The sequence below is a fragment of the Meles meles genome, chromosome 9, assembly GCF_922984935.1.
Source record: "Meles meles chromosome 9, mMelMel3.1 paternal haplotype, whole genome shotgun sequence".
Classification (NCBI taxonomy): Eukaryota; Metazoa; Chordata; class Mammalia; order Carnivora; family Mustelidae; genus Meles; species Meles meles.
In genome coordinates, this window is record NC_060074.1 from 64,503,491 (window position 1) to 64,515,753 (window position 12,263).

Here is a 12,263-nt window from a genome sequence, read left to right on the forward strand (position 1 = left end):
GCCCGAAAATCTAGTTTTGAGTCCAGCTCTGGCACATGTAACTGAAGAACCATGGAGAATCCTTGTCTTCCTTTCACATAAAGAAATATTTAGACATGTTTCCATATGCCTAAAAGGAGCTGGTTAGAGTAGGTTAGACTGCATGATCTTGAAGACCTTTCTGTTTCTAACCACTGTTATTCTGTGATCACGCAGTCAATCTTTTGCTGTGTTTCCAAGCATGCAATTCTTGTTACCCTGTATTTTTGTCAGGTAGATGGCTTAAATGGGAAAATATCAGACCATCTGAAATGGGTGACTGACAAAGCTTTTTCTAACGGTACTATTATTTCTTTCTCATGTAACACATGTCTCTGTGAATAAAAGAAATACACCCACAGTCTATAATTCTCATGGCAATCCCTTATTTTAGCTAGATCCATCTCCTCGAGTGTTAAGGGATGGAGAGAGAAGCAAAGAGCAATTTTTAGACTTGCTAAAGATTTAGTCCACCCATCAAATTAATTAATTGTGTGATCATGGGAAGTTTTCTAACCACTGTGACTCTCTATGTTCTTATCTATAAATTTCAGAAAAGAATAGCACCTACCTCATGAGGTTCTTAGAGAAGTAAATGAGATCACACTCTTTCACAGCATTTAACCTAAATTCAACACACGGTGCCTCAGGAAGGTTCATTATTAACATTATGGAACTCTTAATAACTGTTTTTCATCAGAATGATCACAAGAGTAAGAGTGGAGACAATATTTTTGTTTGACATGTGCATGACCATACGCCCCATATAGGCATTTTGTAGCTTTGCTTGAAAGCTTGAAGAGAAGAGGGTGACTGTAGGACATTGAAACACGGTACTGTGAAATGTCTCAGTCTGTTTTATGAGAGCAGATATTTAAAATGCCTTTACTATTCATAAGGTGATGCTATTTTCTTTTCAAAGCCCGAAACACATATCTGAGCATGCTACATTTGCTTTCAGTGACTGTTGGCCCTAACAAATTTGCGAGTGGATTTGCGGAAGACAGTGGTGCACAGAGCGAGGGTGCGTCAGACCTCCAGGAAGTGGTGACCTTGAAGGAGCGGATGGAGAGGTACCAGGCAGCTGTTTCCAGGGGTGACTACCGCACCTTCTCTGCCAATGTAAGCTGTTCCCGGTGGTTCTGCATGAGGCAATGGGCTCACTGAGGTCTGCCCTTCACACACCCTCCTTCCTTCGCAGTATAAGATACGGCAGGGCAGTGGGATATAGTAGAAAAAGCAGACCTAGTTTGAATCAAAGTCAGATATGAGTTTAAGCTTCAAAGCTGCAACTTCCTCACTGTGTGAATTTGGGCTACTATCCTAACCCCTCTCTAAGCTTCAGTTTCTTTAACTGCAAAATGGGACTAGCCATCCAGCACAGAGGGTCTTAGAGAGAAGTCAAAGAGAGAATCTATGTGTAAGCCATAAGGCAGGGTAGAAATGTGTTATTATTGCCGTCATTATCATTTAACCTATAGCTATTCTCCTCAGGAAGGTTGGGAATTAATTTCAGATTTTAATAATGTGGGTCTGCATGCTGCCCTCCTCGGTCTCATGGATAGTTCATTTAAATTCACTGGCAGTATCTTTTTTTTTTTTTTTTTTTTTTTTTTGCTTTTCTCATTTCTCCGTGCGCACTAAATCCATTAGGAGTAGCTTAATCAACATAGAAATGAGGGAGATTAGCAATGTAGGCACTCTGCTAAACCAATTATGATTATAGGAAACAGCAGGATTCAGTAGGACCACCAATTTTTAGAGCCAAAGCATAATAAAGTCATATTCAAAAGAATTTGTTGGGTTCCATCATCTGTGGCCTTCAATCCACAGGGTTTGATGAGTCATTTTATTAGTAGCAGCTTTATAGCTTAATGGAATGTAAGGATACTCTTTTATAATTATAATCTCCAAATTAGCAAAGTTGTTCATTTAACCAAAAGAGAAAGAGAAAGAATAGCCAAGAAGAGTGGTGTTCTAAAATAGCCACCCTTAACATTCTTCTTTACAAATTATTTAGAGACAAGTCTGACTGTGCCAAACTCATTAACAATATTGTAATTCCAAATGACATTTAAGTTTTTACATAGTCATTAAGATCCATTTCAGATGCAGCATGGATTTTGAATGAATGTACAGAAATCACAGAAGTAGCTCGAGCTCTTCCAAAATAAATAGAATCACACCAGTGCCTCCTGCCAGTCTTCTTAGATAGCGCCCCCTGCTGGATCATCAAGAAACTTTACTACAAATTAGTGTTTAAAATTGGAGAAAAGACTTTTGGGGAAACAAACAGATTTTGAAAGTACCCCGTGAAAGAAGGGTTATTAAGTAAACATTATATATATATATATATATTTAGGAAGACTTTTATCTTTACAGGTACTAGGAGACTATACCTTAAGACAAATTTATATTTATACAAAAGAGAATATTTAAATCGGGCACTAAGAAAACTTGATTATCCCACTATTTACTGCAAAAATGAAACGTTAATTATATCATAAAGGTAGCCTACATATAAAGAATTTAATAATCCTTTATTCTCTGCCCATTTACAGGCAAAACAAACTGAGGGGAAGTGATTTATGGGAGATCACACATTAGTGACAAAGCCAGACTAAATTCCCTTTGTCTGGACTCCTGTGCTCTTTTAACTGAATTCAGCTGCGTCCTCTCACACAAGAAAGCACCTGTGGCCCAACAAATGCCGTTAATTGGTTCGGCCCTAAGTTAATATTATGCAGGTGTTGGGAGGAAGAGCACACATATTATCTCAGAGAAATCCTGGTAAATATCTAACGACAAAGTAACTGCCTTACTACCTTATCTGGTCAGGCATAACAAATGTCTGTTCAATTACAAAATCGTGGAAACTGCCTTTAACAACATTTCTGTCTATACACATAACCGAAGTGTTTTATGTGCAAAATCTGGAGGTCTCTGATTTGGCCCCAAACTGAATCCATTATGTTTCAGTCACACTGAGATCAGTTTCTCCTGGTCTTCACCTTAGCCGGATGGCTTTGGTCAGACCTAAATAAAAGTCATGCCTGTGGAAAGGCAGTGGTCTACGGGAGAGTCCCAGAAGAGAAAGGGGAACTGACATTTGTTAAGCGATGAATTAAAATGTCAGATTCTGTACTGTGAGATTTTATTTCCGTTACCTTTTTTAATGCAAGAAATATGTGGAAATGTATTGTTATTCACAGTTTATAAGAAATAAAACTTGAATTCTAGTCTGAGGTCATAAGTGTCAGAACTGGGATTTATCCAACTCCCAAATTATGCTATTTCTACTATGCCCAAGGACCCAGCGATAGTTCTTTGTAAAGACAATGGATAATTGTGTAATATATTAACCCAAGTAAGTGTCAGGTAGTTAAAGTACCCTAATTTTTTTTTTAAGATTTTATTTATTTATTTGAGAGAGAGCATGAGAGGGTAGAAGGTCAGAGGGAGAAGCAGACTCCCTGTGGAGCTGGGAGCCCAATGTGGGACTCGATCCCAGGACTCCGGGATCGTGACCTGAGCTGAAGGTAGTCGCTTAACCAACTGAGCCACTCAAGTGCCCAAAGTACCCTATTATTGAAAGGAGTTAATGTTAAGTAGGATTTAAATTAACTTGTTAATAAAATGACTTAATTATTATGGGCAGACCCATTAGATTCCAAATCTTATTTCTGAGTCCAAGAATAAGAAACATTCCATAAGGATAAGCATAAAAATGTTTAACACAAAGTAACCTGTTACGTAGTCACTTACAATAACGTGGATTAGTTGAACTGTGTAGTATATGGGGCTAAACAAGGCAGAGTCACAGGCATGTTCTCCTTCTGAGCAAGGAAACATCACTGCAGCTTGTGCCCACAGACGGCTCCTTGAGCAAGTCCGGCCAGATCACATATATAAATGTTCACTTACAAGCTGAGCTAAATAAAGAAACCACATCACCACTGCTCAATTATAATTCAAAAGACTTTCTCATTTAGGTGGGTGAGCAGCAGTAACAGTGTAATAGTAGGACTACTGATAAAATTCATTAACTATATGAATTTTTACACATGTAATATGGTCTGAATCCAAAGCACAGTGTTAAAGAAAAGAATGGATATACTGGATTTTTAATCCATTTGGTAGATGAGAAGCAACATGTTCAGTATAGGAACTGATATTTTTGTGAAAATGCACTTACTAGGAAAGTATTCAGTCATTAGCATGATTACTGAGGCTTACTAGATTAATTTGCACATGATTTGGACCTTGTTTATAGTTGTTGGAAAGAGTAGGTTTTTTCTTAATAATTGCCTTAATTTCCATAATTTAATACTCATATATTATCTATGATCCATCACGGAAGGCCACTTATGTACATTAAACGTCAGGGAGGGGTATAAGAAATATTGTGACCTTAATTACCCTTTCCCTTCTTTATCTTAAATTTCAAAATAGATGGCACACTTTCTTATGACCTTAACATGTATCAAATGGCAGTAACTGACCAGGATTTCTATTTGAAGTTCGTTGCAGAATTTGTTAGAATATGTATCTAAAACACAGAAGGATACATTCTTTTATCCCTTCTTCCCATGCGGCAAATATACATATTCTTAGAAAGCTTATAAATTTGTTAAAGCATCCATTTGAATTTGCTAGTAATCCCGATAATGCCAATTATTAATTCATTCTCCGATATTTTGGAATATGGGAAACCCCAAGATTATAGTTGTGTTTTAGTATCTGTTTGAGAAACTACATATTGGGTCATGATTTCCGGATCCCAGGAGTCCACAGTCCATGTTAGGGGAACTTCAGCTCACAGACATCAAGTTACTTCCAGGTCTCAAGGCTTCAGGGTTATGTCAGGACTGGGCCAGACCTCAGGAAACCTCCTGTGATTTGAAGGGTTGCTGAAACCCTTCCCAGTTTTAAGTGGTCCTGGAAGCTTCTTGGAGGAGATCTGGTTGGCATGAGGCCTGTTTGCTTGAGAGTTGTCATTCCATCTGGGCTTGAGTGCCTGCTGGGCTGGGGAGTGTGTTGAATCATCAGAACCAAAGCCCTTAAGTTACCGCACTTCCCACAGGGGCTTAAGATCTGACAAGGCTCCTCAGTGTTTTTCAAGTTGCTCCAAATGATGTCTATTGAATAAGGCTTTCTGTTCTGCAAAATGCCAATAGTAGCCTAGAATCCTTCTAACCTTAAACCTTCCAAGCTGAGTCCTGCGGTATGCCACCCCCAGAGTGGTTTTTCTGCTTTTTAGTACTAGGGATTAAGACAGACAGCAGTCATTAAGACAGATATGGTTTCAAATTCCAGCTTCTACTCACACCCCAGCAATGAGAACTTAACAAGCTGCCTTACATGCTCAAACCTCAATTTCCTCATTTTAAAATGAGAATAAATGCCCATATCTCACAGAATATGGAGAGACATCAAATGATAAGATGTATGTAAACACATAGAAACCACTCAGCACTAGTATTAAGTAGCTGTACTATTACTGATATTGACATTTTTGCATAAGAGAGGCTTATTTTATTCATCTTTAGTGATTTGAATACATTTTGGAATGAGTCAAATGTTTTTAATATTCTTAATAATGTGTTGTTTATGTAGATGTTTGGGATTTTAATGACAACCTTACTGTGAGTTAAAATTGAATCCATTATTCTAATTTCTTCTAGTCTGTGTATTATTAGAGAAATACATCCTACAATCCTACAGGTCTCATCTCCAGATATCAAAATCTATCTGAGATAAGGAGAATTAACTCAATATTTTGAAGTTCCTTCTGACTTTATATCAAACACTGATAAATGAGAAAACAACATGGAGAGATTATTTTTTATTAAGGTTTTCTGTAAGGTCCTACTGAAATAATTGTGTGTGTTCACATTTTTTAATATACCACCCATCAATAATTGTCAACTATAAAAAATAATAGCTTGTAAGTCCCATCTTGAGCAAATACAAAGCTGAATTTTCCTTTTTTCTTAAATTGTCTTAGATGATGGAAGAATCTGGAATGTGCACAGTGCCTGGTGGTTTGGCCAGCGTGAAGAAACAATTTGAGAAGGACAAATTTGCTTCTTCTTGTAATACCTTGTCTCAGTACCAATACCAACACAACAACAGATCTGAGCAGGTAATGTGACTGCAGGTAAATGGATAAATCACATACGGTCTAAGTGTTCTCATTTCTGTGCCAAAGCAGAAAGACCCCTGTTCGCTGGTACATTTATTTTCATTACTCATTAACAAATATTATAATTTTAAGATGCTTTAGAAAATAATCTTTAAAGCACATCGATGTATTGATTTGCTTACTTGGAGCATTTTGTCATATTTCTAGGAAACCATGCTAGAATATTTTTCTTCTCCACTTCTCATGTTTCAAACATAAATGAAAATTAAATAGCCTGGGTTAGTCAACAGGTAAATAGAAATGTTGAAGGCCACGTTTATACTGAGCCTCTGCTTCTAGGTTATAATTCATGATAAACTATCCACTGGTTGTTTGCATGGATTAAATGTGAAGCATTATTTAGCTGATCATCGTGGTTAGTTTTCTGTTTTCTTTAAAATCATCAAAAATTGAGTAGGAGAACCCAGATGTTACATAAAACTGCATAATGCAACTTCTATATTTTATGTTATATAAAAGATTTTCCCTCCATTTCATTCCTCCATTATCATAGATCACCAAATATTGTCATGGGTTATAATGATTTTTGAATGTGAGTATCTCAGTAATAAAACCCATTAGACTGAGCTCAGCACTTTGAAAAATAGTAATTGCACCGTAAACAGCTGTATTTAGGTTCATGTTTTCCATGAGGAAGAGAGTAACTGGGGTACTTCTAAAATTTTGTAGTGGAAGATAAAAGGTAGGTTTTTGTTCATTTGGTTTTTGTTTTAAGAAAAATCTTTACAATATTTGGAGTTACCTATGTTTTTAAAATTAAGTCAATTGTATGGTATAGTATGGGTGGGGAAGAGAGGGGGAGAATATATCAGAACGGTTAAAAATCTGATATGTGAAATAGTATTTGTTTTCTTTTTCTGGCTTTGTCTGAGAAGTAAATATTGCACAATATAAATAGCTCAATGAATTTAGGGGAAGATTTAACTTTGCCTAAAGGAAACAAAATGTAAATAAGAAATTAAGACTAGATATATTTTTGGTCTAATATATAGCTGTTGCAGCAACATGGGAGTCTGTAAGTGAGTCAGTTGTGGGTTTGCTTGAGACTGATCAACAATACAAAATGTTGTTAGTTATCATTAAAAACTTAAGTAACAGATTCCAGATGGAAGTCTGTGTATGGACAGATCCTTTGTTTTGTGAGGAAACATTGTGAAAGAGTGTAAGAGCTATGGGATTTGTAGATCTGACTTTAGAGCCCCCCCCCACCACCACCTACCAGCTGAGTGACACTAACACAAGGACACCTTCACCGACATGGCCCTGGGGAGTCCCTCAGGGCCGCATTCTCAGAGGCAAGCAGCACTTAGCTTAATGCTTTGCTATCATCATCTTGAAATTCTTAATACTTTTAGAAAAAGGCGCCCGGGCTTGGCATTCTCATTTTGCTCCAGGTCTGGAAAATTATGTAGTCAGTGCCACATAGACCAAATTCATCACCCCTCAACTCTCTGTTTCTGATTAAGATGGGGTATCTGATGAAGGATTTGTCCATGTCATGTGAAGGTCTCATATGACAAAGAGCAGTTTCCATAAAGTATTTCATTATCCATGAAACCTGAAGTCAGTTAGGACTCCTTAATATTGCAAGAGAGAGAAAGCCCAACCAACAGTGGCTTAAGCCAAATGGAACATTATAGATTCACAAACATGCAGTCTTGTGGAAGGGAGATCTGGTATATACCAGTGGTATATTGGAGCAGCTGGCTTGTACCAAGCCTGTGGTTATTAAGTGTTTAGGAATGTTGCAAACCAGATAATGTCATGTTAATACCTTGAAATCCACCACAGCCAGAGTATTTGAAATAGAGAAATTAGCAAATACAACAAATCTTTCTTTCTTTCTCTCTCTTTCTTCCTTTCCTTCTCTCCTTTTTACTCTTTTTTTCCTTGAGAACCCATTGTTAAATATGTATTTCCTTACTATTAATGTATGGTCTCAACAATGTCCCTAGCATAGTAGTTAAGAGCATAAAAACCGGAGCCAGATTACTTGCATCCAAATCCATACTCCTTCATCTAGTAGTTGTGTGACAGCAGGCAAGTTCCTTAGCTTATCTGTGTCTCAGTTTCCTCAATTATAAAGTCAAGATTGTAATAGTACCTACCTCATAAGTTTGTTAAGAGGATTAAATGGATTATATTTGTAAAGTGTTTAAGGCTATGCCTGGCCCATTGTAAGCATAACACAGTGTGTATTAAAAAATAATAAGTATCACCTTCAACATATTTCTTTTCTTTTCTTTCTTTCTATTTTTTTTTTTTTTCTTAACCTCACTTCTTCTGGGCTGGTCCCATTCTCACCCAGGTTTCCCCCAGATAGTAGTAAAAAAGATGCAGAGAAAAAGTGAGATCTTTTTCCCAGAAGTTTCGGGACCAAGCCTTACTGCATCTAATTGACTCTAAATGGAACACTCACGTTCTTCCTAGAGCTAATTGCTACAGCTGGGGACACTGATTGGCTGAAGACTCTGTACCTGTTGACCTAAGTGGAAGTTCTCGGCATTCAGTTATCAAGGGAGAATAAATGGATACTGGGTAAAAGCACAACCCACAGCAGCAACATATAAATGTTACACACACACACATACACACACACACACCCCTACTATAAGCTCCTTGCGAATGGAATCTATTATCATAAGCGGTAGTACCTCCTCTGGAACATGAAATATTAATGCCTATGAGTGTAATAAATAAAACCATGCACTAGAAGTCTGAATATCTGCAGGACTCTGGGCAAATAGTGACCTCTCTGAACTTCAGTTTTATTATCTACTTGTAGACATGCTAATAATACGCAAAAATTCCATGGGGAACGACTAAGCCTTGGTCATGATGCCATGTAATATAAATAATATATAAAGGAAACATGTTAGAATAAACTAGTAAATATCTTTTATTGAACTGTATGCTGAAGTCTGTGGGAAGATGAAAGAAAAAAGTCATCTGTACCTTGGAAAATGAAATGACTAATTTATAATCCTTATTACAAATTTGAGACACACATCAAATTTGATTATAGAGGGGAAAACGTAGAAAATCATGTCTTAGATATTCGCTTAAACTTTCACAGCTATCTAATATATTCTAAAAATTGCTTCTCTTATCAGCGGGGATTGAGGATGTTTACAGGTAAAGGCAGATAGTTAATTCTCTCTTCCTGGAGATGTTGTCCACCCAGATGGATTTTCAGTCTGCTTGTTGAAAGTACTTGAGATTTACCTCTCTGCTAAGTCTTCCCCTAACCAATAAATAAATAAATAAATAAAATATTTTGTAAACATATAAAAACTAATACTAATTTGAATATCAAATTTAATTAGAGTTAAGAAAGAACGTTTGTTTTGAATTTCTGACAATATTTGCTGTCACAATTAGTAATAATCTTACAAGGTATATTAAGTTCAATCTGCGTCTCTCCTTTCTAATATACTAAAGTCAGATGTTTCAGGGTAATTTTCTATTTGGTAGTCGTTTGGGAGATGAACAACAGAGCTAGAAAAGTTTTGGAAATCAAGCTATCTCTCAGGTTAAAGATCCCTCTGTCTGCTGATTGTTCAGACTATTTTACCGGACTGCCTTTTATTCAAAAAGGGATTCTGAAATAGAAAAAAAAAGAGGGGGGGAGGTAAAATATAGGAACTTCATTTATGCCGTCTGGGATAATGTCCTATTTATATATTCTAGACTTGTCATGCTTCATGGTTCTGCCTGTTTCAGTAAGCAACATCACCACTGCTAGCCTGTGGAGAATCCTCATGTATATTAGAACAAGCAGCCACTCTGGACCATCAGAGCCACTGGGTGAGGGAGGCGTGGAGCGAGGGTTCAGCTTCTTAAAAGAATGTGTTGAGGAAATGTTATTTAATCTTTTCCCGAATTCTTAAAAGGGTGCCTTGAAATACGCTGCAGAAAGTATTAGAATACATGTGTTATTGATGTGAAACGGCCATCATCTCTTTTCTGAGTTCATTTTCACTTGCCTATACTACGGTTTCTGTGTTTTCAAGATGTTCCTTTCCTTCTTTTTTCTTTTTTAACAGCCTGATTGAGATAGAATTTGTGTACCGTAAAAGCCACCCATCTTAAGCGTACAATTCGGTGACGTGTAGTGTCTTTACAAAGTCGTACGGTGTCACTGCTATCCAATTTTACGACATTCCCTGTCACCCCCAAGATAAACCTTGGACTCATTAGCAGTCTCAAACATTCCTTTTTGTGCCATATTTTCACACTCAGGGTTTGACCTTCATCTTCTCACAGGAATGTCTTTGTTTTCTTTCCCCCATACTTACACCATCCTGAGTAGCTCTTTGCTTATTAATTTTAGAGTCCTTCTGAGGTTGCTTGGTTTGGTTTGGTGTTTTCTTTTCTAAGTGGCTTAAGTGGGAAGGAGCAGATGGAGCCCCCAAAATTTTGGAAGTAATCAGTGCAACACAGCGCTTAGGCGACTGCTTTTATGTGAAAATGGCTGCACCGAATCCATGTCAAGAATGTGAGGTCTTCCTGACCGCTCCCGCAGCCGCCACTCACGTGGACCATGAGGAAGCTGCGAGATGGTACGCATCTTTCTGTATATATCTGCTGTCTCAAAAACCCGAATGCAAAAATTAGCACTCTGTAAAATTAGGTGGATTTGAAACAATCCCTAGACAATTTTAGGTTGATAGAAAACATTTTTGACAGCTTATGACAGATATAATCTGACATCTGTGTGTTTCAGACTCTTTAAAGGTGACCCATAATTATTTTCTAGCAGACTAAACATTTTTCATCAGAGAAATGTCCACATTGCAAAGCATTTCTCATGTAAGTGCTTTAAACCTACCTTTAGCTTTCTGCCGTGTACATAATTCTTCAAGGTCATAGATTTCTATTTACAGCCCCAACCTAACTTAGATCTCTATCAACAGATAAGTGTGTCTCATATTGCATTTTAATTGTGTATGGTATTTTTTAATAGTATTTTTTAATGACTCTTACAACTTAAAGTGACATCATGCAAACAGGAATCCAGAGTGATGGTCAGGCCTGCTGGCTCCAAAACCAGACAGCCCAGGTTAGAATCCTCTGTGTTAGCCACCTGATCTCTGTAAAATGAAGATGAAGTAACAGGTGTGTTTTAAGAATAGAATAAGGTGGGGCACCTGGGTGGCTCAGTGGGTTAAAGCCTCTGCCTTCGGCTCAGGTCATGATCTCAGGGTCCTGGGATCGAGCCCCGCATGCATCTGGCTCTCTGCTCGGCAGGGAGCCTGCCTCCCCCTCCCCCTCTTAAAAAAAAAAAAAAGAATAGAATAAGGTGCTCCATGTAAAGTTGTTAGTAAAATGTCTGACAAACACCAGCTATTATCATCAGCAATATTTCCGCTAAAGCTAAGAGAGCATAATCAGGTGGTAATTATTCTCAAAGGAAAATATGATTCATAAACATTTTTATGTATATGTAAAAAGACAAAAAAGGAAAAAAAAAGACAAAGAAGGATAACATTGTTCTATGCCTCACAACTCACACACTTCAATTTTTTTTCCTAGTTCTTTGGCCCTTGGAGACAGAATCATTTCCTAGGAGCTCATTAAGTAATTAAAGATTAGTTTAAAATTAACATCTCTCTGAATGCTTTGGGCATCTGTTATTCTGAAGTAGTAACTTTAGTGCATATTTTAAAAATTATAATATCAGGTCTCCTTCTAAGGAAAAAGTGCTTAACCCTCCACTCTAGGCAATGACAAGATGAGGAGGATCTCTGGGAAAGCCAAAGAGGGGAATATGTATAGGACATACTTTGCACAGGTACACTACCGCCCCGGGATGCCGTTATGAGTAAAAGCATGTTTTTTCAAGTGGGAGCAAATGAATAACATAGCATTTGCTTTTGAAGACTGCTTTATTCACTGCTTTATTGTGACATGATGTACTGAGAGGAAAATATAATTAATATATGAATTGAATCAGGCAAGAAAGAAAAAAGCCTACCCTGCTTGAATAAATGAGGAAAAGAGAAAGAGTTGAGGCCGTGTTGATTTTTTCCATCTCTGC

At 37.3% G+C, this 12,263-nt stretch overlaps 1 protein-coding gene across 1 annotated transcript in view; it reads left to right on the plus strand.

Moving 5' to 3' along the window:
• The first annotated feature begins 1,068 nt into the window (after window positions 1–1,068).
• Window positions 1,069–12,263, plus strand: part of XIRP2 (xin actin binding repeat containing 2) — a 41,290-nt gene continuing 30,095 nt past the window's right edge. The window contains exons 1-2 of the mRNA XM_046019527.1: window positions 1,069–1,140; window positions 6,026–6,163. Of these exons, the coding sequence (XP_045875483.1) occupies window positions 1,084–1,140; window positions 6,026–6,163 (195 nt within the window). The 5' untranslated portion in view covers window positions 1,069–1,083. The remainder of the gene's footprint in view (window positions 1,141–6,025; window positions 6,164–12,263) is intronic.